At 38.8% G+C, this 26,794-nt stretch overlaps 4 protein-coding genes and 1 long non-coding RNA gene across 6 annotated transcripts; 3 read left to right on the top strand and 2 right to left on the bottom strand.

Moving 5' to 3' along the window:
• The first annotated feature begins 3,538 nt into the window (after nt 1-3,538).
• ciz1a (cdkn1a interacting zinc finger protein 1a) lies at nt 3,539-11,888 on the top strand. Of its 2 annotated transcripts, none has more exons than XM_015038002.1 (15): nt 3,539-3,686; nt 4,192-4,354; nt 5,908-6,035; nt 6,201-6,412; nt 7,072-7,201; nt 7,313-7,394; nt 8,433-8,524; nt 8,620-8,696; nt 8,904-9,104; nt 9,218-9,348; nt 9,455-9,548; nt 9,652-9,756; nt 9,862-9,981; nt 10,063-10,263; nt 10,387-11,888. In XM_015038002.1, exons 2-15 carry the CDS (start codon nt 4,194-4,196, stop codon nt 10,858-10,860), a joined length of 2,208 nt encoding a protein of 735 aa, XP_014893488.1. In that variant the 5' UTR covers nt 3,539-3,686; nt 4,192-4,193; the 3' UTR covers nt 10,861-11,888. The 2 variants fall into 2 exon arrangements, with proteins under 2 accessions (XP_014893488.1, XP_014893486.1); XM_015038000.1 differs by having other exon boundaries at nt 4,104-4,354.
• Nucleotides 11,889-12,199: 311 nt separating this feature from the next.
• On the bottom strand, nt 12,200-14,073 carry bbln (bublin coiled coil protein). The gene is made up of 2 exons (XM_015038005.1): nt 13,717-14,073; nt 12,200-13,354 (listed from the first exon to the last, which is right to left on the bottom strand). Exons 1-2 carry the CDS (start codon nt 13,793-13,795, stop codon nt 13,122-13,124), a joined length of 312 nt encoding a protein of 103 aa, XP_014893491.1. The 5' UTR covers nt 13,796-14,073; the 3' UTR covers nt 12,200-13,121.
• Nucleotides 14,074-14,972: 899 nt separating this feature from the next.
• surf2 (surfeit 2) lies at nt 14,973-17,788 on the top strand. The gene is made up of 6 exons (XM_015038004.1): nt 14,973-15,156; nt 15,295-15,446; nt 15,557-15,660; nt 16,262-16,444; nt 17,045-17,181; nt 17,416-17,788. Exons 1-6 carry the CDS (start codon nt 15,082-15,084, stop codon nt 17,503-17,505), a joined length of 741 nt encoding a protein of 246 aa, XP_014893490.1. The 5' UTR covers nt 14,973-15,081; the 3' UTR covers nt 17,506-17,788.
• Nucleotides 15,224-24,035, bottom strand: LOC106950867 (uncharacterized). Its single transcript, XR_001425692.1, has 3 exons — nt 23,476-24,035; nt 19,683-19,688; nt 15,224-15,234 (listed from the first exon to the last, which is right to left on the bottom strand). It is a non-coding gene; the product is annotated as an uncharacterized LOC106950867 (long non-coding RNA).
• Nucleotides 18,962-25,879, top strand: surf4 (surfeit 4). The gene is made up of 6 exons (XM_015038003.1): nt 18,962-19,172; nt 21,638-21,824; nt 22,894-22,970; nt 23,052-23,095; nt 24,035-24,221; nt 25,173-25,879. The coding sequence occupies exons 1-6, from the start codon at nt 19,125-19,127 to the stop codon at nt 25,437-25,439; spliced, it is 810 nt and encodes a 269-aa protein (XP_014893489.1). The 5' UTR covers nt 18,962-19,124; the 3' UTR covers nt 25,440-25,879.
• Nucleotides 25,880-26,794: the final 915 nt, after the last annotated feature.

Raw genomic sequence — 26,794 nt, 5'->3', positions numbered from 1 at the left:
CAGGTCATTGTGAACGGAGATAAACTCTGCCATCTAATTCAGACCAATTAAACCACTGAGATATGATTTGATCCAACTGAGCCGAATATACATGAGCAGCTATAGAAGGCTGGGAAATTAAAACAGCGGGAGTTCGACATATATCAGCAGAGAGGACTTGAGGCAGAACCAATACAGTGAAGGACAAACGAAATGATGCTTTTGATGCAAAATAAACTAGCAACCTTTGACTCTCCTCGTCCTAGAATCACGCCTGCCAGGTGCACAGCAGCGTGCATTTCAGAGACAAAGTGCTTGTTTAAATTGAACTTAACTGAACTCCTTTTAAACGACTTTTCTTTTAAACGAAAGGCTTTGCAAAAGAATGCAGAAAAACAATTGTTCTAAGCCATTTCTGGCATGCTTCAGTGCTGGATATCAATTGAAAGACTGTCACGGGATGCACAAAGCCTCCGTTGTGAAATAACTGTATTTTGAACAAAGAATGACAGAAACAGGAAGTTAGAAATGGGAGAAACAAAGATGTGTGAACACACTCTGTTGTATGCTTTTATTGGTTTAAATAGATAAAAAAAGGCAGAATAATTAAGTGGTGGAGGCGGAGCAGCATCTGAGCAGCTGAACTTGACAGATAAAAACACAATCGTTTCTGTTTTACACTGTAGTTAAAAAAAAAAAAAAAGAACTGCATATCCAGCAACTAAAACATCTGCTGGAAAGATTTGCGTATCTCTTTGGAAGAGGTTTTCAACTTGCTACCAAGTCCCCAAGGTAAAGAGACACATTATGAGCTAGAAGCTGTTACTATGACAACAACGGTGCGAGTGCAGAGTAGCATTTTCCAAAATGAGTGTGAAGAGAGCTTTAATCACTTGAAAAAAGCAAAGTGTTACTGAATCAGGGTCTTTCTATGAGGTGTAAAAATTACATAAAGCAAAAGAATGCTTTTACAACAACTTCAAACGATTAAACAGGAATAGGAATCTAAGATAGTATGTGATTATGGCAAAAAAAAAAAAATCACACAAAATGAAGAAAATGTGTTTAGAAGTGAAAGAAAGGAGGGAAAAATACCAGAAGCACCCATAAAAAAACTGAAAAAATATTCATGGAAATTGTAGAACTGAATGAATAAAGAGAACATGATATTAACAATTTACAAAAAATCCAAATCTCAAGAGAAAACCAAAAAAGTAAAGATATTTTAGGAGACAGTTCCAATCAACTGGAAAAATATAGTGTGAATGTGGGTAATTTTAAAAATAATATCCGACCAAAAGTTACATCCAACCATACTTTATATTATGTTTATGATTCGGTATCCCATATGCTGTGTAGCTCTAATATTCCCTGTCTTGTTCCTTTTTTATTTTATATTTTATCTTTTATTTTTTACTTTTTGGTGACTGTAATTTTCTTCCATTACACAAAATACTTTGTGATTTTCTGCATTTTGCTTGTGGTTAGTAAAATGACTGCATACTTACATTCATCTTGTGACATGTTTTCCTATTTTATTTGAATTTACTTTTTAGTGTTGTTTGGCTTCTTCCTTGAGTTTTGTTCACTGCTGTGTTTTGCACTTGTGTAGTAAATTTGTTCGTTGGAATATAAGTGTTTATTATAATTCCCCAGCATCATTTGTAGATTGTACAGACATGTAAACAGGAAACGTGGCTCGCCTGCTCTCAGTTAGGATGGGGGTAAGCTGCCACCAGGTGAACTATGAGTGCACCTAAATCAGAGAATAACAGATCAGTTACAAATCTTTGGATTAACTCACAAGCTGGGTTTGGACATATGTGTTGTTCCAGAGAGGTCAATTATTACTATGATGTTGCTTTTTTTTTTTTTTACCCCATATGTGACTTTATCTTGTTCACTTTAAGATATAATGCTGAATCACATCGACTGAATCCTCCATTAAACATCAAAAAACAAGCAAGCAGATTCTTTTTTTTTCTCTCCAAGCAAGCTGGTTTCACCAATGCTGCTCTGTGTGCAGTAAGCTTTACTTCCAGCATTATAAACACTGCTAGACAGATGGTTTGAGCTGAGCTGAAAGGGCTCAAAGCTCAGGTGGACTCCTTTTCTCCTCACTGCAAGGTCACTGTGCAGCGACTGCCGCACAACAGATCAGATTTGCTCCGCTTTGCTTCGTTTCGTCTGTTTCAGCAGAAACTCCAGCTCTGACAGACAGAAAAACAAACTGGACACGGTCTGAAAGCCTCGAAGCATCAGTTCTGCACACTGTTCTGCGCAGAATTAAAACAGCCTGGAGAGGGAATCGCTCTAAAAGCAACACAAGCAAACAGAAACTGTCTCCCGTTGCCAGAAAGTCAACACCCGCACTTATTTGACTCTCTCAGGATCCCAGGGGGATTTGTGCTCTTTATCGAGACAATAAAACATGTTTTATACAAAACGTACTTATTTTTTTATACTATGTTGCCTAAAAGGGAATTCTGGTCCGTGAATGCATCATGCGGGAGTAAACAGATAAACTTCACCGGGGATTTATGTAGGCCTCACAAAATAATCTGCTTTCCAGCGCGCTGCCAGTGACAGAAAGTGCGACTAAAACCCGAATAATTCAGATGCGCCAGTTTGGTCAATCTAACTCTTTGGTCAATGTGTCCTCTGACAACCTGTCCGGTAATGGAGATGTAAACTGGGCCGCCTGCGGGAACGCACATCCCTCGCTGCCTTGGATAAAGCTACTTACTTCCCGACGAAGTTCTCCAGAACCGAGCTCTTCCCCGCGCTCTGGCCGCCCACCACGGCGATCTGCGGCAGGTCCAGGTTCGCGTTCTGCCCGATGGCCGAGAAGGCATCTTGCATGCGGTTCACCAGAGGAATCAGATCCTCCATTCCCCGGTTCCCCATCTTTGCGGTGCTAGAGGATAGTCTATCCTCCTTGTCAGCGTCGGGGCGGGTTTATTTATCTATCCTCTTCGTCCCCGCAGGCCACCCTGTCTTTCAGAGAGAGCTTTATGCTTTTGTTTTTATTTTACTTCTCGCTTTGCTCCCTCATTTGTGAGTCTTCCTTGGTGTGTCAGATCACCTCAGAGAGATAGGACTCTTTCCACGATACTCCTCTAACAAGCACCGCGGGGAGGAGGAGAGGGAGGGGGATGATCTCTTCCATCGGCGGATCCCTGCAGTACATAAAATGAACCACCTGGTGGCGTGTTTTATCAAAACATTTTTGCTGAGTTTCATAAATACCATTTCATAGTGTCATTCTTGCATAATTAAATCGTGCTTAATTGTTATACGCGCATACATTGATGTTCATTTGTATCAAAAGAAAAACACTTGAAGTCAGAATTTGGTTTCAAAATAACAATCAGAATCAATGTTCTTTATTAATGACAAAGGACAAATTATTAAGTTTAAAATTATGTACATAAAAAACTTCAAATTCAGAGCAAAACCCCTAATTCGTTGTTGTTGTTGTTTTTAAATAAAACAATACAAATAATAATTTTGCAATTCTGTTTTGATTTCTGGGTCAACCGCTAAGGGGCGATATGATCCTCCACTTTCTTTTATTTTTTGAGTCTGGTTTGGATTTCAGGAGAGCAGGTTTGCAGCGAGTAGTTAACTCTGCATTATGACTTTTGCTGGATATTAAACCAGCGTTCCCATTTTGTTCCTTGAGTCAGAATTTAAGGAGGCCTGAGGTAAAATGCAAAAGTTATTTTAGACGGCCATATCATTGTAATAACTGGCTAGGTGAAAGCTATGCTAAGCTAACCTGTTGTTTTCAGTGTGGGTGACGGCTAACGTAACATTAGCTTCGCTCAAATTAAAACAGGTGCAATTATTATTAACTAACTATTAATACATTGCTTCTATATGATGACGCTGTAGTCTGTTGAAAAATATGTTAGTTTACAACATATTTTCTTTCTGAGCTGTTTTAAGGTGGTAAATTAGTATAAAGTTAACGTAAATTATCTACGCTAACGTTAGCACGTAGCCCTGAAATATGAGAGCAGCGTGAAATCCGAGTCTGTGCGCAGGGTTAAAAAGTGTGTTTGACAATACGCAGCGGACTCAAGGACACATAAAAACTAGTCTTTCTTCCTCTGCATCAGGGTTCCCATGCGGTAGGGACGTTTCCATTACTCTTCCTGTGTCTGACATTTCACTGTGAGCCGGCGGAGGATATTGTTATTTCTGCAGTGATGTTCAACCCACACATCCATCAGCAGCAGCAGCAACAACAGCAGCAGCTTCACCAACACCTGCGACAGCTGCAGCAACTTTTCCAGCAGCAGCCTCCGCCTCCTCCCCCAGCGCAGCCGCCTCCCGCTCACCATGTCGGTCATCACCACCAGACTCCGCGGTAAGACCTTTAACTCGACCCCGGGGATTATGCGGGGCCTTCGGTGTGAGAAATGTGCTAACCGCTGGCGGTTTAGCCATAACTACCAAACAATAGCCACAATAGTACCTCCGAAACCTCAATTTACATTGTTTTGTAATCTCATCCGTAGCGATTAAAATCCTTTGATTGCAGTAGTGACCCAATCTTTTCAGGCTTTTTATATTATATCCCATTAAACCACAAATTTTTAATGCATTTTTAATAAACCTATTGTCAGAGATGCAATGGAATGTTTTAGATGAAGATATTTACGCTCAAGAATGGCATAGTTAAATTTTAAACCCACATTCAATTGAGAAGCTGTTGCAAGTCGTGAAAATGGCAATTTAAATAAACTTTTCATCCAATTTAACTAAATTTGAACTATTTGGAAAGTACACTGGATAAGAGGAAGGTGGATCTACAAAGTATTTGGCTCAGTGTAATTGCACATGACACTTTAAAGATTTTTTACTATTATAAAATATTTAAGTCCTCTATCACTTACCTTCCACTTCATAGTTGGATGTTCTTTTATTTTACATATTGTTTAACTTGCAATTTAGTTTTAAATTATTATTGTGAAGCTTAGCCACATCTTGTTTTTTGAACATGAGTTACCTTGATTTATTTATTTTTTCATGTTTGTCAAAATTGTTGCAAATTATCTTGCTTCAAATCAGAAAACCTAACTATTTTTTGCCCAAAAACACTCTGATGTGAAATGAGTTGTGGAGGATCTTGATTTTGTATTTGAACAGAACTTTTGTCTCCATGTGTTGTAACTATTTTCTTCCACTCAATTTTTTTTTTTTTTTTTAGTTTTTAGCTGATTCCAACCACGATATTTCTTGTAAAATGAAAATTTTGAGAAAGCTGGTGTAAGAGCGGAAATACTATCTAAGGAGTTGTTTGGCGGAAAAAAGACACTGGCGCCTCAGCAAGACTTTGGCTTCGCACTAGGTCAACCTGACCGAATTCTTTCCTTCCATTTGTGTGCAAAACGCAAATGGAGCCAGAATTTACTGGAAAGGATGTCTGTTTGTGCAAGATAAAATCAACAATTTGAGATAAATTATACTATTCAGCAATTCTGAAATGGAGCAGATGTTGAGTTCGTGAGGTCCAAAATATTTTAAAGGTCGCCCAATACACACTCAGTATAAAGCGTGCCAGAATCTTTCTGCAAAACAACAGTAGCACGCCATTGGTTGAAACTTTCCAACACACACTGATGAAGATGAGAAGGTATAAAATAGGTTGATGTTAAGACTTCGAGGAGATTTTTTGTGACAAGACGATGATGATGAAGATTTTGTACTGAACTGAAGAAACTGTAACGAGGAATCTGTGGTGGTGTAATAAATCTCCGGCTCGTCTATGGCCTAGCAGCAAGAACTACGTCTCTGTGCATTATTTCTTTTACTTAGATATTTAAGAGTATAGCCACCTTTCTAATCCTCAATACTGGCAGAAAAAGGAAATGCATATTGTTGAATATTTACTACATTTTTTCTTCTTTTTTTTCGCAGCACCATTCCTGTTCCTACTCAGTCGGCTCCTCCGCCCAGAATGGTCAACTTGTGCCAGACTACCCAAACGACCCTCATTGCCCCCAATCCAATGCTGCAGAGTGCTATCTTGATGCAGCAGATGCAAGGTGCAGCTTAGATTAATCTTCATAATTTGGTGTCTTGAAATAAAGAAAGTGTCGGCTATTTAAAGTGCAACAATTTACGGGTTGCCTTTTCTGTCGTAGTTTAAAGCTATACATAACTAACAGTGTGCATCCATTTGTCTGCCCTCATGCTGTGCTTTCATCCAGGCAACATGCGGGGCTTTGGGATGGGTGGGCAGCAGTTCCGGCAGTTCTTTACCGCGGGGGCCAGGTCATCGCTTCTCGGCCCAGTCCCCATGGGAATGGCCATCAAATCCCCCATCATGGGTTTCCCGGCTGGACGGGCCTTCCACCCACACACTCGCTTCTTCAACGCCACCGCTTCCTCCTCTTCCTCCTCTTCCTCCACCTCTGCTACAGTAATAACAAAAGAATCATTTCTGAATGTTTCTGTGTCGGTGAAACTCTTGATCTATGAATGTAGAGAGCAGCAGGGTTGGCATTTTAATGTCTTCCACAATAAAGAAAATGCTAAGCTTATTGTGACAAAGTTCAGGCAAAATAAGTATAATGCCTCAAAATGTAATGGCGGTTCAATAATTTAAAATAGCCTTGCTGCAAGTGCACATATAAAAACAATTTCCAGAATTTCAGAACTTAATAGTTTTGTTTCTATTTAAGCAACATAAATATGTGTAGTTTTTGTGAAATTGGCAACCTATAAAAAAAAAATATTTAAGTACATTTGAGATGAATGGGAAGGCTCTGATTATTGTCTATTATTTTAAAGATGCTTTAATATTTTACAAAATAGGCGCTTTATTTATTAAACAATTTTTCACCCAGAATTACTGTTAATGTTTTGTTTTCAATTGCAAAGTGAATCCAAACTTAAATTATGTTGAGCAGATTTGTCGCTCCTTTTTTGAGTTGGTAAACTAATATTGTTCATAAATCGAGAATTTAAATCTACACGTGCCTTACCTTGACATTTCATTTGTGTGTATTTCTCTCTAGAATATCTTCATTTGTTGAAGAAAGCTTTAATAGCCAGCTGTTGTCCTGTGTCTATGCGCAGGACGCTGCAGCTCGCCAGGCGGACAGGAAGAGAGACAGTGAGCAAATGTCTGCAGGAAGCACCGACAACCCACCACCAGCAGCAGCAGCAGCTAACAGTGCAGATGAAGCTACTGACGAGGCTGCAACAGGTACATTCATGCTGCCATGGTGACTGCTTAATATGGTGTGTACAGTGAAATGGCACAAAGCCCATGCTTAGGTGGTAAGGATGTATTTGTCTATAAATTTCTCCCTGACAGATGGTGCTGTGGGCGGAGAAAATAGCCAGACCTCTGAGGAGCAGCTTGAAGAACCAGTGTCAAAGCGGCAGAAGACAGAAGGGTACGCAAACATTTTTTATCTCACTCCTAGAAATGTTACTTATTCATTACACTGTATGTAAATAAATGTATTACCTCTGCAAATACTGAATACAGCAGGCAGGTGAAGTTGCTACTGCAAGCTAAAAGGTTTATGAATACCCTAAAACAGAATAATATCGCTGTGGATTTTGTTTCTCACAGTCAGTTTCATGGCTATTTTGGGTTAGACAGAAGTTTGTGTATTATAGTCCTAAATCAAGTATCTACACAAATTACAGTAACAAAAAAAGAAGCATTTCTAGCAGTTAAATGAGCCTAGCATTGAACCAAGTTACAACCATCATCTTGACATCCACGTGTTTAATACTGCAATCATAACAATACAATATTTGGTGAACTATTGTGGTTTCATTCACCCTGCATCCCGAGACACTAAAAGAGTTTGAAAGTGATGAAGTAACAAAGCACCACCCTTAGGTGCTCTTTATGCATCCGTCATGATATCTTTAAAATAATAACAAAATGTTCCTTGAGATTTAGTGTCATTTACAACCAAAGAAAGACTTTTCTAGTAGGTTTTCCCTCGTGTGAAATGTGAACATCTCCATAGTTTTTCTCCAGTGGTGCTGTGCACATACCTCCCATTCTGCTACATGTTTTTGCTTATGATTATGTCATCATTCTAAAGGTTGTGTGATTACATTTCAAACATAGCAGTGGCTCTCTCCATATTGGGCAGAGCAAGTGTGATGTATTTCCATATCCCCAAGGAAACATGACTATTTGTTACTCAGTTGGAAACTCTAACATCCTTCTGTAGGGAAACGGTTTCCATTTTTATGCTGAGAAGATGTAAACTGTAGGTATGACAAAGGGATTGCAGTGCAGCGAGCAGCTATTTTTCTTCTGCATTGATGAAAAATGAATTGGACACTGCTGTTTCACTGCAGTGTAAAATATAAGGGGCTTTCTGACTCATCATAAGATCTCAACATTTAAAGTTTCATGTGTTTTCTTTTTTTTTTTTTTGTTTGTTTGTTTTGGGTTTTTTTCTCAGGTCAGAGGAACCTAAAGAGCAACATGTGACCGAGTCGGTCACAACGGCTCAATCAGAGAGCAACAGCAACACAGTGGACACCCAGTCAGAAGGTAACACCAAATAAAACATAGTTTCTTAATGCAAATCTTGATATAATGTTATCAGCTCAGTATTTATATATTTCTGTCTTCTGGCCTTTTCCTAGACTGCGTCATTCAGGAGGATGAATGCTTCAGCGGGGGGCCGGACGACGTGGCAATAGAGGAGAACAAAGCTGATAATGTAAGAAAAGCTCAACACAAGATGAAGACAATATAATGACATGAATTTATGGCAGCGTGTTGAAATAGCGGCTGATGCCACACAGGGAGAACCGAGTTGCTATGTAGTCTGGAAAACAATAGAATTTCAGTGTGGAAAAATACAGGTCTTTCTTTTGAAACAAGCTGATTGTTATCAGCTAGTATAATTTTCTCTGTATTTCCAAAGGCCTGCGGGGGTTTGCCAGCCCCGTCACCGTCTGCCGGGCCGGCTGAAGATACCGAGCAGGTGAGTGAACCAACAGAGGAGGCCGCGCAGGACAAAGACGCCTCACTGGGTTTCCCAGATAGCCAGGATGAAGAAGAAGCATCCGAGGGTTCAAACAAGTTCTACTGCTACCTCTGCAGCATCACCTGCTTCAACCAGCAAGTAGGTGGAATGCACACACACACACACACACACAAAACACTAGATTGAGATTTTTGCCAAGGAAGAAACACTCTGTGGAGCTGTCTTTTAAGTCCGATCTGTTCTGCCTGTAGAACTTCAGGAGTCACATGAACAGCATTTCCCACCAGCAGAGGATGATGGAAATCCAACACATGAGCAACGCCTGCCTGGTCACTCTGCTCCCCCGAGTGCAGGAGTCTCTACAGGGCGCCAGCAAAGATGGGTCAGTTTTAAATGCAGAGAAACCTTATAGCCTTTTATTTTTCCTTCATGTCATTGTTACCTATTGTCTTCGTGTGATGTTTTTTTTTTTTTTTTGTTCACGGCAGAGAGAAAAAAGCAGATCTGAAGCAGTGGTGTGGTACTTGCCACACCCACTTCACCAGTAGCATCTCGGACCACCATCGCTCAGAGGAACACAAGGTAAATCTCAGGCAAGTAAATTTACACCGTGGATGTTAGAAAACTGTTGGTCTAACAAGAATCTGCTACTTCTTTTTTTCTTTTTCTTTTTTTATATCCGCAGCTTGCTAGTAAAACTGACCTGTCCTTCTGCGCCGTCTGTCAGAAGCGCTTCAAAACCTCACAGAACTTTATAGAGCACCTGCACTCTCAGGAGCACAAGCAGAAGGTAAGATCAAACCCACCTTGAGTCGTTTTATAGGATTAAAATGTAAGCTGTTACTTACCATGCTACATTGTTGCAAACACTTGTGTTTTTGTTGATGCTTACCAGATCAAGGAAAAAGGCTGTGAGACTTTGACTAAGCTCACCAACATGGGCACAGATGGTTTTTCGTGTGAGCTGGAAGCACAGGAATTGGAGAAGAATGAAGGAGACCAAGGGAGCAGCGAGGTGAAATTCACAATAATTTCAAAATCAGCAGAGATTTTAGCTCCGTCTTAATTTAGTAAGATGAACCTTTCGCTTTGACAGGATGGCTGGCCCTCCGCCAAAGAGGTGGCCCTAAACGACATGACCAGCGATGAGCAGTATGACCCCGACACCATCTATGGATCCAGTTTCTTGGATCCAGTGGCAGGCTTCCTCTGCAGGCTTTGCAACAAGTTTTACCTCTTCGAATCTTCTGCTCTGCACAGCCACTGCAAGTCACTGCAGCACTTTGAGAACCTTAAGGTGCTCCCATTACCTTATTTAAGAAATGAACAACAAGCTGTGGCTGTTTAGCACCAGGTGTGACCCAAATTCTTTGATTTTTGGATTATTGGGGTGAATGTTCTTCTCTCTTCTGCTTCACAGAGCTACAAAGCGATGGTTGGAGAAAAAGGTGAAGACACTCCGGCCTCAACAAAATCCATCAGAGCGGCAGACGGCCTCAGATCCGCCACAGAAGCGTCAGACTGTTCACAAGAAAATTTGCTCACTATTGACACGAGTGAAGCCGACGGCCTAAACTCTACGAAATCGATTTCACTGACCAAACTGACAACGCAGGAAGATCGGCTGAAAGAGAAGGAATCAGAGGCCGCCTCAATCTCGCTGGACTTCAGCCAGCAGCCCAGTCCTGACCACGAGGAGAGTCCAGTTCCTCCGGCTGCTGTCAGTAGAAAGGAGGCAGACTCGGCGCCTGCAGCTGCTGCTGCTGCTGGGGATTCAAACGGAGAGGAGGAAGAGGAGGAGGAAGCTCCTGCTGGGCCTGGGAAAAAGAACTGCGGAGGAAAGGGAAGAAGCGTAGGCAAACGACGGTCGGGGAGAGCCGCAAACAGACGCTGAGTCCGAAACACCATGTAGGAATGAAACCATGTAATGTTTTGCAACTATGGGACTGTAGTCTCAGCTCTCCTTACTGGGAAGTGTAAGGGAATCACACCAAAAACCAGGAAGGCTGGCTAGTGGAAACGGTAGAAGACCCCTCCTCAGAGTGGGGAAGTAACAGTTCCTAAATGGAGGCTTTTGCCATCAGTTGTGAATTAGGCTCTTTTGGCTATAAAATAATAATTTGAATTTTATTTGTAAGCCATACTCTAATGTCACTACAATCTAAAATGAGCTACAGAGAAGATCCTCTTGGTAGTTAACCAGTAGATGGCGCTATAGTACATTGTAACAGGCATTTTTGGGCACATTGCGCCAAGGGTTTTATGCAGACTGAAACGGTAGGGAGAACAACATTGTTTTGCAGTTTGAAACTGGATTGTATTATTCTGAAGTCAAATTTAAAAAAAAAAATAAAAAAAGCATTGCTACTCGCTGTATTAACTACACATTGCAAGTTAAAGTAGGTACAGGTTGTGCAGAAGTAGGGCTTGTAGTTTTGACTTCAAATTCCAGAGGTGAAATTTCACTTAGATTTCAGGTGAAGTGTAACAATTTCCTCAGGCCATAAAAACAATATGATGTCAACTGCAACAAAAGATGTACACTGGTCCTCCCTGCTGTCCTCAGGCCAGGGGACCAGGGAGTGCATACCTTCACCTTGATTGTCACATGATTGTCAGAGTCCATATCGATGGTTGAAGTGAAAACATTTTTCACCTCAAAATAGCTTTTAGTAAGCTGGAATGTGGTCTTGCATGAACAGTTCAACAAGTTGAGGTTGTTTTTAAAAGTGTTAAAGTTGCACTTTGGATTGAGACTGTTGGATCAGCTCCATAGTTAAGATTCAGCACATTCATTTTCCCTTCTGCTAACGTTTTGGGGAGCAAAAGTAGGCCATATCTGTAGCGTTTTGAAATAGTTGTGTTTTTGTGGACACCTGAAAAACTTTGACCAAACCAGGGCTACTTTAACGCAGTAAAAAAAGAAAAAAAGATCAGCAACAGCTTCACAAGATCGAAGGCTTCACACCAGTCTGAATCTGAATTTAGATCATGACATTTCATGCTGAAATATTTCAGCTGATGTTAATAATCCACATTTTAACTACCCTGGCCCCAGAGACGGATTTCATTCAGAGTCCCAGTTGGTGTCACATTTACTCCTTATGAAGTTCCCATTGATTATTGAAGGCAACTATGAGCATCTACAGCACAATATAGTTTGCAGTAGTTGATTAAAGTTTTCCCCTCGTTCCATTTTCCTTTCATAGAAATGCATTTGAATTTTTTTTTTCTTCATGAAATGTTTGTGTAACAAGAAGTTGCTGCAAACTGTCAACATTTTTGAAGTACTAGTTACATACTGTAGGGTGCACAAGTGAGTAGCTGCAAATGTTGAAATGGAGGACATGTCACTTCCCTTTTTAACTGGTTTTCTGTTCTGGAAACATTTCATCTTCCATACTAGTTTAGGATATCTAAAACCACACACAAAAAACTGACATGTGTAGCAGCTTTTGTAGTCATGGCGATGAGTCTGATGATTGTCGCATTTTGGGTTTTTCTTTATTTCTGAAGGAATAAAGATGTGCGCTGAACTTTACTCTTAACACGTCAAACCTGAATAGTTCAGGGGAGAGAGAGAGAAATGCATAGATGGTAGTTTTGAATAAAGCTGTACGTTTCCTATGGTATTTTTATTCAGCTACTGACAAATTGAGAAACAACCAGGGGATGTTTTTTTTAACTGCTGGAAGTTTATTGTATTTTTGGATGTTTGTTTTCTGTTTCAGAGTAATCTTAATTTATATTAAAATGTCTGACAATTCCCACAATGTGTTGATGTCATTTTAATTCTTTAAACTTACACATATGAAATGAGTTAAGGGACAGTAGATTGATGGTGCTGAAGAGAAATTAAATATTTACACTAAATCTTGGAACAAAATAGACAATTATTTTCATATATATACGCACGCACACACACACACACACACACAAGCCTGAAGCATGGTTAATATTCAACAGGATCTAACTTGAGCTGATATCTGGACGAATCTTGGTTTGCTACTAAGGTATTCCGAGTAGATGCATCTTTTTAGAGCAGCAACAAATTTGATTGTATTTTCCAAGTTTGTCAGGGGAAACCAGAATTCATAGCAACTCTTAATTCACTTTGATCATCTCTGTCCTTGTCTTCACATTTATTTGATCTCGTCATTGATTTTCTTCATGTTGGTCTTGTTCGCTTGGTAAAGAGGATTCCTGCTCCAGTGCGTGATGCTCTTCTTGGGTTGGAGAGCCAGTTAGCTGCGCCCTGAAATCCAGACGGGCTTGCCGATTTGACTCCAGCAGTTCGTGCAGTTTTTCATTAAGCGCGTCATTGCGCTCCTCTAGGTTATCAAGATAGGAGTTGATTTGATCTAGCATGTTGTTGATAGCGGCGTATTCTGTAGATAAACAGCACAGAACAAAGACTATTTACTTAAACTTTATGATGGAACCACGACTTTAGTCCATTTTATGGTACTTTGTGTGAAAGACGAAACACAAAGTAGCACATAAATGAAGCTTCACTGTGTGAGTGTGGCATATTCAGGACAATTTTCAAATAGCTTGAACACTGGCCCATTAGAGGTCCACCTTGAGGACGTTTTGTAACCTCTTATAAAGTTCCAGTTTTTACATTATTCTCGAAATGTTTTAAAGCAGAATGTAGCATAAGTAGCGCAAAGTAAGAGACAAGTAATGTGTTAAACATTAAATTGAGGCTCGTTGTCCGCTGAATTTTGTATTAATCAGCGAGTGTTACCTTCATCGCCATATTCGTCGTCGTCGTTGATGATGCCATCTTCACTGGAGATGTTTGGGTCTCCATTTGGTCCAGACATGTTTTTAAAATCCTTCCCTTATTAGCTTTAAAGCAAAACTATTGCTGCTAACCTTCAGCTAGCAGGAACTGTCATCAGTGAAGACACTGTTATTCGGAGTTGATTGGGTTAAATTTATCTGAATTAACAAGGACTTCGATTATTGATGTATGCTCTAAGGTTGTTTATGGATTATATCAGTGTTTTACAAGAAAAAAGTAAAAACAAGCCCCGTATATCGGACCAACCAGCCGTCTAATATTTGTGTACCGACCCAATGAATTGTGGGAAAATAATGGGCAGCACTTCAGAGCGAAACAAGAGGACTCACTCCGCAGGAATTTTCTACTCAAGAGTTAATCAAACATATACTTAATCGTTTCCCAAAAATAGATATAGAAAACTCACAATTACTCAAAAATTACTTGAATTCATTTACATTTATGGAAGTGATTTCTTTCTTTTTTTACAATACCGTTCATAGTTTCGCAAAAGATGTACGAAGTGAACACTCTTACTTCTACTACTCTCTGAAGCTGAGCTGTCAGGTCAGCTGACCTGAAGCTCTGCCTAAAGCCTCTTACTGTCAAGTTTTAAACATGCAAACATGTTATAAATAATTTGGTAATTAATTATTTATTATATATGTTATAGATATAAATACAGGTAGTGTATCGATAATTACTCAAATTTGTTAAATTATTAGAAGTTAGATTATAATTAGATTAATAAAGTGCACAAATAAGTCATAAAAATACGATACAATCAAACAGTAAAATAAAATCTAGTTATTTCACAATTTTGAATTATGTTAAAGTTACGATGCAAACTGATAAGTGGAATAATTCGTTCTAAGTAAAAACAAAAATAAATAAATAAAATTAATTTGTTCTACAATATTCAAAATATCTGAGCATGGAAATAATTATAAAATAACATTGCCGTTAATGGACCTCTGTCATCTCATTGGTTAACCAGTATAACACTTCAAACCAGCTAAACCAATAACTAGAGCAGTACTGGCCAAATAAATTCATAATGCCGACATTATGACAATTAAATATTTAGAAACAAAGACATATCGACGTTTTTAAAAACTGTAATAAAAATCTAATGGCATATTTATTTAAATATGTTCTCCTAAATTAAATAAACGGAGTACAAGATTGTCCTTTCTGACTTAGGTCAGTAGAGGGCGCTGACACGGAGAAACACAGACAAACATCAAACCACGTGTCGTTAGCTTCCTGTTTGGGAGGTGGCTTCCTCACAACACGCTGGGATTTGTTTGACAGTGTTTTTCAGAGATGGATGAATTACCTGCGGATATCAGAACATTTCTAACTAATCACCCCTTTTTCCAGCTCACAGATGGCAAAAAGGTTCACAAGAAATCCACTAAATATCACTTAAAACACACGTGTACTTGTACAACGTGATGTCGCAGCATGCTAACTTGCCTGTTTAGTCAAATGCAGCTGTTTGCTCGATTTTTAATGTTAGTTAACGTTTGTTTGCAGATCAAGTGCACCCTAAATGGACACGAGTTGCCCTGCAGCCTGGCGGAGCTGCACTCCTTTGTCCAAGGAAAGAAATATAAGAAACTGAATGCAGAAGCAGAGTTCAACTACAGCCAGTATGAGCCACACATTGTATCAAGCACGAAGCAACCGTAAGATTTCCTCTTGTTTGTGTTGCTTTACTATTTTGTGGCATTTACGCGGTGCTTATTTGGTATAAACTGCACTTGGATCACATTTTCTGATCTGTCCTGCTCTCTAGCAATCGACTCTTCTGCAAACTGACCCTGAAACATCTCAACCGGCAGCCAGATCATGTCCTAAGACACGTCAGTGGGAAACGTTTCAAAAAAGCCCTTTCTCAATGTCAGTGTATCACTTATTTACATGCATGGTGCTTTGTATGAGTTTGTGGCAAGACAAAAAGATACATTTTGAATCATTCAGGAAGGAAGTTTAAGTTATCTGATGATGCTGAGGAGGAGGATGTGTTTTTGCTGAAATCTATCATTATTACTCTGCTCTTTCGAAAATATATACTGCTCAAAAAAATAAAGGGAACATTTCACTTTAATTTTGTGTGTGGCTCCAAATCCAGGCCTCCATTGGTTAATAAATTTGATTTCCATTGATGATTTTTGTGTGATTTTGTTGTCAGCACATTCAACTTTGTACAGAACAAAGTATTCAATGAGAATATTTCATTCATTCAGATCTAGGATGTGTTATTTGAGTGTTCCCTTTATTTTTTTTGAGCAGTGTATTTTGGCCCATTGGTGTGATTGAAAATCAAACCCTTATTAGGATATTTGTATGTGTTGCTTCCTTGTATCTCCTAAAAAACAGAGTACTTGTGAGCAAATTATAAAAACAAAAATGTAGCAGGACAGACTGGCACATGAGTTTGTATTTGAATGAAAAGCTGAGCAATAGCATAGTAAATGACGAGTTTTTCTTGTGCTTGCAGATGAGGAGTGTACGCGGCAGGGAATTGAGTTTGTTCCAGCCAGACTGAAACAGAAGAAGCCCAAAAGCACAGGAGAAGAAATGAGTCAGTCCTCAAAAAGACGACCTAACGGCATGTGGGAACCTTCATCCAGTGAGGGAGAACACAGCGACTCGGAAGACAGCATGAGCGACCTCTACCCATGTCAGTACATGCTGTCGCAGTTGCGTTTATTGGCACAAGATGGTCTTTTGTTGCAGCAGCATAACTGTTCCCTGAATATCAACACTTTAAGAATATTTATCTGTTGATGGGAAAATCTAATGCTGAGAAATAACTGATCAAAAAAGTAGTGGCACAAATTATTGGCATTCCTGGATTCCTTTCTTTTTTGAGCTCTTGATCTTGGCCTGTTGCAGTTCATTTTGTTTCCTTTTAGTAAAGTTCATGAAATGTTTCATTTAAATCTCCTGGCAATTCCAGGGTGCCATTTTTGGAACTTCAACACTCTTTGTTGTAGTTCTTAAATAATATATTTTGGAAATTTCTTTTACTTCCCTTGATGTCGTCCTGCTGGGCATAGTGGGAAAATAAGTCCATCTCTTCATCCAGCTCAGTGGGCAATGGATTAAAGCAATGTTCAAACCCCTGGGTAACAGAAGAAAATGAGAAAATGGATCAAGAATAATTTCTGGACCAAAATGTTGTTTAAATATATGTTTGCAGTAGAAGTTCTGATTATGTTGTGCTTAAGCTCAAAAATGTGAATGCCAATCAGTTTAATTTGCTCTTGTGTTTCTACAGCTTCCATGTTCTCTTTAAAAAATCCAGAGGTAGGAAGCACAGCAGGTGGAGAAAATGAAGAAGAGGAGCATGACTTTCAAACAGATGAAGACGAGGAAATGGAAGTCGACACACAGGTGGTGCAGAAGCGCAAAAAGGTTTGTAAATGTATCTCTTGACATTTTGTATCAGTTAGTCAAGCTTAATTATGAAGGACCTTTTCGTAGATCCAGGTGTAACACAAGGTCCGTCAGAGAAAGTAAAAACCAAAGGACAGACACAAAATCACAAGAGAGATGCTTTAAGAACTTTAACAAACTGTTAAAGTGCTAAATATGGTTTAGTTGTTCATCTTACCAGAAATTAATTTTTTTCATTTGTACATGTTGTAGGTCCAAGGTGGTGGTTTCCAGAAGAAATTCAGAAATAACCGGTGGAAATCTAGAAACAAGAAACACAAAAAAGCCCAAAATGGAAAGTAACTTGTGAAAACACAAACATACAGTATTTTCTTCTGTTTATAGCTGGGTAACTGTCAGGAGACAACACTGACATCCAGTTAGAATATGTATTTAAACCAGCCTGAACTCTGTACATTCAAGATGCAAGTGACTTTTGGGAAATGCTTTATGTTTCTGAACTCATGATGTCAGCAAAGCTGGTTTTTTATGACATAAAATGTTTTTTTCTCTGGGTCAGTTTGTGATTTCTAATCTGATGCACTTGTAAATAAATACAGCATAGTTTAGACTGTGCCATGTTTTATTTGTTTTTGTATGTTTTGTCCCTTCGTTGCAGCTACCTAACTTCATGCAACTTGTTTTGTGAATGTAACACATTCAAATTAAGCATTTTTATAGGCTTATTTCTGACTTTGCATTATGCAAACACAGTGGTTTGAAACTCTCATCCTCAGAACAAACATGCCCTCCGTGTTTCCCTAATGTCACACTCCTAATTTAAATGAAGGGGTCACTAACACAGCACTGCACAACTTAATTCCTAAATTTAAGTATATTGTCTTTATGAGGGATTGTAGGATAGGATAGGAAATGCTAAAGCTACTACCAGTCTTTGGTGGTGAAGACAACTGACTTAAAAAGCAAAGCTCTCAATAAAAATTATGTTCCTTACCCTTAGATGGAACTCTAATTTATCAGTGTAATTTATTATTGAAATTCATATAAAGATGCATTACATGCAATATTTCATTTTCTTCTGTTTTGATGATTATACCTTGAAGTTGATGAAAACCATATGATCAGTAAAATAATTTTAATGCAGAAATGTCAGTCTATTGAAAGGTATGTTGATAAGTATACTGCACAGTATATGCAGTTTATACATTTATAGCTTACTGACCTTTTTCCTACTACACTTTTTCCTTCCACTTAACTTTTTAACACTTGCATAAAGCAATCCATCAACAGCTTCTTCCTTGAGGAATGTGTCTGTGATTATCTGTTGCACAACTACCAAGTCTTCCATAAGATTTTATAATCTGCAGCAAAAGTTTCTGCATGATACATTGTTTAAGAAAAAAAAATCTGGAAGCCTATTTTGTCAAATGTCCTGCAATACTTTTGGTTTCCATCAGCTGTGAGCCTTTATCAACAGAAATGTCCACTTGAATTGCACAAATTGGATTTTAATATTCCAACCTATTAAAATGTAGCTATTCTTTCTTTTTTATCTTCATATTTTTTGATGAATCAGTCTTGTATTGTTGCTGCTTCTGTATGTCCAGTTTTACTGTTTATAAGTAACATTGAATGTAACTATTTTTGATATGGTTATTGTGCATAAATACTTGTTTACTTCATCTACCTGTTCACATGAAAACAATGCCGGGTGGCTGAAAAGACCCTGCCCGGTTCAGTATACGTGGCATACGGAGGTTGCAGTACCATGCAGGGGGGCTCTTCGTCAAATCGCGGCGCATTGTGGGGCGGAGGCGGCCTTTCTCTGCGTCCGTCCGAAGCTATCGGGAAATCCGCAACTAAATAACGGGGGGAGGAACGCAGTCTGGAGAAAGCGAACCCAGGGCACCTTACATTGTGTTGCTCAGCTTTTTAAAACACAACTGTAATATTGGAGGAAAATGGGGCAGGAAGACCTAATGAACAAAGCCGAAGACGTGGCAGACCAGGTAACTTCATTACTAGCATGCTAGCTTCTATTAGCACGCTAGCTGCTAACTAGTTTTCATGTGAGTCAAGTGAGGCTTCAGAGCGTTTCCTTGAACATGTTTGCAGCTTTCGTTCTTCTTCTTCCTTGAACACTTTGACAGCCATAAACATAATCTTGGATAAACCGAAGATTTTAACTTGTGTTTTAATTGGAATGATGAGAGTATTTAGGAATGCCTGTTTCTGTCATGTGCCTCATTTGATAGCATTATGAAGACACACTGACCAGATGAAAGCGGCTTTTGTTGACTAATTTAACAATTGCCTGGCTATTTACCGGATTTTACCTGATTTTTAGTTGGGTTTTTTAGTATTGCTGGGTTTTTTCACTATGCCAGCATGTAGTTGTGAAACCACTTGGATTATCTCACCGGTGTTGGTCAACACCTTATTTCTGTCTTAATCTTTCTACGCACACACACAAATACCTAGTTGTGGTTCTTATTCTTTCATTAATAGACTATATGAACCATTTACTAAACTGAGCATTTGCATGTGGCCTTTCTTCATCAATCTGCTTCAACGCAAACTAGCTGTGAAACTTTACTACAAACTACAGCTGATTTTAAATGGCGTTAGTTTGAGCTGTAATAACTCCTTAAATCATTACAGAAAAGATTAATTTAGTTCTTTTTTGCTGTGGCTCTTGCATTCAGATATACATAAGAGGAAGAATAACGTGCTCAGTTTCCTTTAGGTTGGAGTGTGGGTTCAACTAGGACGGTTTGGGGACTTGCTCTTGACATTTTGCAGCAGATGTGAGTTCACTAAACTCTGTTTGCAGGCTAGTCGACTGCATTTCCTCTCTGATGTAGTTCCCACTGATTGTGTAAGTGCTGTAGACTGCATAAATAACATGAAAAGGGACACAAGGATGTATATACATAAAGTGAGATGTTTAAATTAATTTTAGGGGTACATTCCTTGCAGAATGAATACTAAGCCAGGGTTTTCCTCAGACATAACACTTCAGAACTGTCTATTTCTAGGCTGTGCAACAACCTTGGGCTTGTTCGGATTGGCTCCAGCTTGGCCCATTCATGTCTCTGACAGCAGCGCTAGTGGGAGTTGGTGGATGTTGATAGGCCGCTGAGGTCTGACTGTGCTGATGTGGACTGTTAGATGGGCGGATCAGGGGGCAGGTCACTGCAGCTCTGCTGAGAACTATCTGAATGTTAGTGCGTTAACTAAATAACCTTTAGCCTAGAGTAGGATTTTTATTGCATAAATATTGATGAATAACACCGATAGAAGACACTACTGAGAACCTGTTGGGAATAAATCTGGCAGCTTTGCTCCTGCCCCAGTCAATTTGTCATCCATGGATGTCTGAGGTGACCATCTGTTCTGCTCAGTTACAGGAAAACGATTAGTTTTCATACATTGGTTTGCTGCTTTTGTAATTTTATGTTTTATATAAATATAGCAGAACGAAAAACAGTCATTCTTATTTGTCATTCAGAAAACCTTTGTACCCTTTAAGTCACTCTGATTGTTTTTATATTGATTATGATCTAATCTACTGATTAGATCAAGATATTTTAGTACACACGAAGACTACACAGTAAAAATTTACCACCCAGGTAGCTGTCTTTCTTTTTCTTCTTTTTTTTTTTTTTCAAATGAGTAGATCCAGATGTAGTCTCAAGCTTTGGGTGTTTTGTCTGTTTAATTTTAAGCTTCGTCAGGTGAGCTTTTCACAACTGCTTAAAAGTTTTGTCTCTCCGTGACCTACATTGCTTTTTCGCCTTTGTTTCAGTTCTCGGCAAGCGCAGAATCAGCCACCGGTCCAGAAAACTCTCATTCTTCTACAATCTACAAGCTTCATGCAAATGATGTTTTGTTCTCCAGTGTTGTTGTCCCACTTGTTATAAATAAAATTCAACAAAAAGATCTAATTTTGGTTCACATTTGAGCACAATTACAAAATGAACTAGAAAGAAACAACCTGGATATTTAATGACATTGTATCACATGTAACAGCTATGCTAATATTCATCATTTCTTAATGATGAGCTTTAAAAATATATATATATAATACTTTTTTTGTTTTCCCAAAAGGTCTCTGGTGTTTATCTAATTTTCCAACTTGAACACTGTTTGGTTTAAATATATGATGATCTGTTTAAACTGAAGCTTCTCTTAAAGTAACAGTTTAAGCATCAGTAAATCACAATATCCCTTTATTTTTCTCTAATCCACTGTGATGTTCTAGAGGTAATTGATTGACCCTATGTGTATAATATTGCAAAATATAGCCAACTTTGATAAAATATCCCAACATTTCACTTAAATCAAATATTTCTGTATCTCTGTTACTTCAGCACAACTGAATAGAATCAGTGAGAAACTGTAAATATTCCAGATTTTTACTCCCACACAGACCCAATCCCATTTTCATCCTTCTGATTTTTGTGCTCTCCAGTTTCTGCGGGTGACCAAACAGTACCTGCCCCATTTGGCACGTCTGTGTCTCATCAGCACGTTCCTGGAAGACGGGATCCGCATGTGGTTCCAGTGGAACGAGCAGAGAGACTACATTGAGGCCACCTGGAACTGTGGCTACTTCCTGGCTACGTGTTTTGTGCTGCTTAACCTCGTCGGACAGCTTGGTGAGTGTCAGGAGGCGCCGTGCGGCGAGGACGAAGCTGCTTTTTGTGGTTTCAAAGAATGTTATAAGCACAAAAGGAGGTCAGTTTACATGGGGAAAAGTAGGTGATGTCAATAGGATTGAAAGTTAATAGCTTGTATACAACTTAAGTAAAGCACAGTTTTGTTTTAAAATGAGGTGGTGAATGTAGGTTGTGATAAACATGGAGGTTAAGTTACACGTACAAGTTTCTTCTGCTCTTTTATATTCAACAGTAGGAATATAAGAAAAGCTCACATTTCCATCATGAATGAATAATATTGTTAAGGAAGGCTTAAATGCTTCTAATAAACAGTCATATAGTGAAGTGAATATGAACAATAATCAAGTTTATTTCGGTTCAAAAACAGTCTAAATGCTTTACAAGATACAACTAAAAACAAACATTCAAAAAGTGGAAAAAAACCCATAAACTTCCATGTAGCACATTGACATTAAAAGCAATAATACACAGTGAAAGTAAATTAATAACGGATACATATAGAATACAGTGCACTGAAGTAGTAACATAAAGTAAATAGCGAAAATATTTAGTAACACTTGTCCTCGTTTTAATGCCAGAAATGCTTTTTTTTTTTAGTATAATCTCATTCTACCTATAAATCTATTTATCTGTTGCTTTAAGTATTTTTATTAGTTAAAGTTTGAAGTCCTCTTTCTTTAACATTTTTTGTTTTTATTCAGTCTAAGTTTTGACATGCGGAGCCTTTAAAACAAACTAATAAAACCAACAGGAGACAACGAGTCTCTGCTGCCTGATATTCTATCTACCAAATGAATTTTGTTTAGCAGGTCGGATCACTCTCGTAACCATGTGGCTCTGTCTGTTCACTGAAACTGAATCGGTGTCGAACTGTGGAGAAAACCTGCTATTTACCAAAGTGCCTATTACAAGAAAGCCTGACCTTAATTATTTTTGCTGTGTTATTGCTGCAAAAAGAATATTTTTCACACAAAGGTTTGTTAAAACTAAAAGACATGCTATCATGGGAGTGGCTTTAACTTTTCTTTTGTTGTCTTTGTCCCAACAGGTGGTTGTGTCCTCATTCTCAGTAGAAATTTTGTACAGTATGCCTGCTTTGGATTATTTGGCATCATAGCATTACAGGTGAGAACACTTTGATTATAGATGCTTTTAGCAAATCCCTAAAATATGATTGTGTCTAACTTTATTTCTACCCTTCACCAGACTGTTGCATACAGCATTTTATGGGACCTCAAGTTTTTGATGAGGTAGGTGTCGCCATTTTTGTATCAAACTTCAGATTGTCCATTATTTTGTTTCCTCTGTGTCAGGCTAGTATGTAGAGTCACTCGTTCTCAAGTTTCGATTAAAGTCCAAATAACGGTAAAACTTCTGACCTTCGATATGCTAGGGTTGGATTGAAATCGGATCAATAATCAGACTGAGGTCTCATCACGTTCAAGAAAACGTTTTCAGTCAACTTTTGGACTGAAATAAAGAAAATGTCTCTATTTTCAAACACAACCCTCAAGGTCTACTCACCATATTTAACACAATAAGGACTGGGTACAGACTGGTCTTTTTAACTTACCAAAGTTGGTTTTAAAAAGTGTTAGGGTGACAACATTACCCTCTAGATAAATGGAACATCATTCTTACTTGGATAATCCTGTAATAAATGTATAATTGGCAAGTTACCAACTGTTTGTCCACTAATTAACCAACCACCAGCAGCTTTTTAGTCTTGATGTGTTACTCTTTAGGGAGCAGAATGTCAAAAAGAGTTTAGCTTCTCTGCAACAAGCTTTTAAATCATTCTGTCAATGATCTATTTCTTGTTTTAAATCTTAATTTCTGCAGTAACATGCAACCCATGTCTAGTTGGGGCTTGTTTATTTAGACGCTGATAAACTGAACGTGTGTGCAAAGACACCTTTAGGGCTGCGTCTGAGTCTTTCTGTTTGCACATGCTATAATTCATGTGTTGCCTGGATAAAGTCAAATTGCTAACCATCAGATGAGTCATGTAATGTTTAAGCTGGTGGGCAGAAAATTGCCACCGGAGGAACAAACATGCAACATAAAGACTGCAATGAGATGATGGCTCAGTTGGTACTTTCGGTGTGGCCTTATTCAACACAGGTAATATATATATTTTTTTTCTGTTTGGTGCTCCAAACTAAAACTCCTCTCTCCCCTCCTGGTAGAAACCTGGCCTTGGGAGGCGGTCTGCTGCTGCTGCTGGCGGAGTCGCGCTCGGAGGGGAAGAGCATGTTCGCTGGCGTCCCCTCCATGGGGGAGAGTTCGCCGAAGCAGTACATGCAGCTCGGCGGCCGAGTGCTGCTGGTCCTCATGTTCATGACTCTCTTGCACTTTGACTCCAACTTCTTCTCTGTAAGTTCTGAGACCCAGCACCTATTTAGGCAAGCAGACCTGCTGCTATTTAATCCTCTTACACCATATTTAATTGGACAGAGAAAACCCCAGACAACGATGTCAACAGTGTTTAGAAATCTCTTTTTAATCAGCTGCAGATTAACACAGATACAAAAATGGTTCTTCACTTTATAACTTGTGTTGTTGTAGATTTATTTTCAAAAGGGTTTGCGAACAGCATTTAGATTGCCTAAATCTAATTGAAGTTTTGCTCCCAGGTGTAAAATTAGTAAACACATACTAGGTGGTGCAATAATTTGAGCAGCATTACACGTCTGCTAGTTTGCATAGTATGTGGACCAAAGCTAAACTTCCTCTTTGGGATTCTGACAATTCAAAATGTCCACCATGGAAAAGGGCTGGATGAGGAAAGCAGTGTTGGTCATTTATTTAGTTGTCAGACTAATCTCAACAAGGTTAAAGCCAAACAAGGACAAAATTATCCTCAACCTTCTGAATTATAAATGGCAGCTTGTAAATTGTTTGAGTTTAAAGACATTTAATGGGTCAATTTTCTGAAGTTTGTAGGTCTGCCTCCAGTATCACTTATATGAAAGTGGCATTTATTTATGACTAATTTAGTCTTCAGCTAAAATGCCTTGAATCTTGACAAACTTTCCTTTTGTTGTAAAAATTATGATGAAGGCTGTATACTTGGAATATTTTGAATTTTTCTTTTAAATAAGTCTGCAAAAGTAAACCAGATTACAGGAGTTGGTCTTTTGTGTAACTCGTTAAAAACTTAAAGTGATGGATATACATAGAATGGAAATTGGTAGTATTATTATTTGCATTCGGAAATGTAGAAAAAAATATAGACACTTTGGTAAATAGACACTCCGCCAAATATCGCCTGGTTGCGATCCAATCAGCTGTTCCTCAGCTTAACTCCTTCCCGTTTTGCCGCAGATCCTGCAGAACATGGTGGGGACGGCTTTAATCATCCTGGTGGCCATCGGCTTCAAAACCAAGCTGGCGGCCCTGACCCTCGTCGTGTGGCTCTTTGCCATCAACGTGTACTTCAACGCTTTCTGGACCATCCCCGCCTACAAGCCCATGCACGACTTCCTCAAGTATGACTTCTTCCAGACCACCTCGGTCATCGGTGGCCTGCTGCTGGTGGTGGCGCTCGGCCCCGGCGGCGTATCCATGGACGAGAAGAAGAAAGAGTGGTAGGGAGAGCGAGAGAATCATGCAGCACATCTGACGGCCCCCCGCCACCATGGGACACAGAGACCTTCCCTCTCTGGCTGTTCTGCCCGCGGGGATACACAGCTTGTTGTGGGGGGAAAACACCTCAACTATCAGTGGACAGTTTATTTCTTTGTTTCTTGTTTTTTTTTTTGTTTTGTTTTTTTGTCCCAACTGCTAATATTTTTTGGTTAATTAAAAAAAAAAACCTTTTTATTTTCAAAACCTCAGCCTTCAATGTGTGTAAGAATAAAAATGCCCGTTTATTTTAAAATACAGCAAAAAAACAACAAAAAAACGGTTAAATGTTTGTTCTATGTTTAGAGAAATAAAAACGATTCATTGTATTTTGCAGGTGTTATGTCATAAATGATCATAAATCAATATTGATATTTTTCTGAATAAACGGGCAGATTAGACATGGTCCAGCAATTTGGCTCCTTCATTGATGCCAATTTTTGTTTCTGTTTATATTTAAGTTCGGCTATTAGGGGTATGAGAGACTCCAACAAGCCTCTCATACAAGACTCCATTTTCCATCTCCCCCTTGCTTTTGTTTTTTTCTTCCAATTTCCAGCACTATAGTGGTTTTTACATTTGTACACACTCAGTCTCGTCTGACTGCCAGCTGTTTGTGTGGAGACGGTAAAGTGTGCATTATATGCTAAGTGGTGGATTGCAGACATCATTTGTTGGAAAACCTCACAGTTGTCAACGCCAAGACTTAGCGGTCACTTTGTACTGTTTGTCTTTGGCAAAATGCCTATTTAGTGAACTGTGTATGACTTTACAAAGTGAATTATAATGGCGGAGAGGGCGGCTCGGCGTTTGTGAAGCATCATATTCTGAGATGTAGAGCAGAGAGGAAGACTGAGCTCAGTCACTAGACACATAGACTGTCTTTGCTCAGTGTTTCTTACCCTGTGAGAAATTTTTTTAAAAGTATTCAGTGTATTGATTTTCAGAAGTTTATATTGTATTTTTGTTTTGTTTTTTTCTTTTCTTTTTTGATTTTGGAAGCTTATGGCGAAAAAAAAATAAATATTCAAAATATAAAGACCAGATCAAAGTTGTTTTCTTAAAAACCAGAGGGTTTTAACTTATCCACAAATGCACCACACAAGGTGTTTTTTTTGTTGTTTTTTTTAGCAAAAAAATATCTTTAGTCAAATTCTCAATTTTTGTGGGTGTAATAAAAAGATTTTGTCTAACAAATACTGACCTCTACTGGACGACCTTGGTAAATGTTGGTGAACTTAATATAACAGGATAAATTTTGTTGATTAATTTGACATCAGATTAATTCAGGTTTAAAACGGATTGATTTAAAATTGCAGCCA

This window comes from Poecilia latipinna, unplaced genomic scaffold (genome assembly GCF_001443285.1).
Source record: "Poecilia latipinna isolate Pla-1442-1.1 unplaced genomic scaffold, P_latipinna-1.0 Scaffold425, whole genome shotgun sequence".
NCBI lineage: Eukaryota > Metazoa > Chordata > Actinopteri > Cyprinodontiformes > Poeciliidae > Poecilia > Poecilia latipinna.
This window is presented reverse-complemented; position numbering and strand designations above follow the sequence as displayed.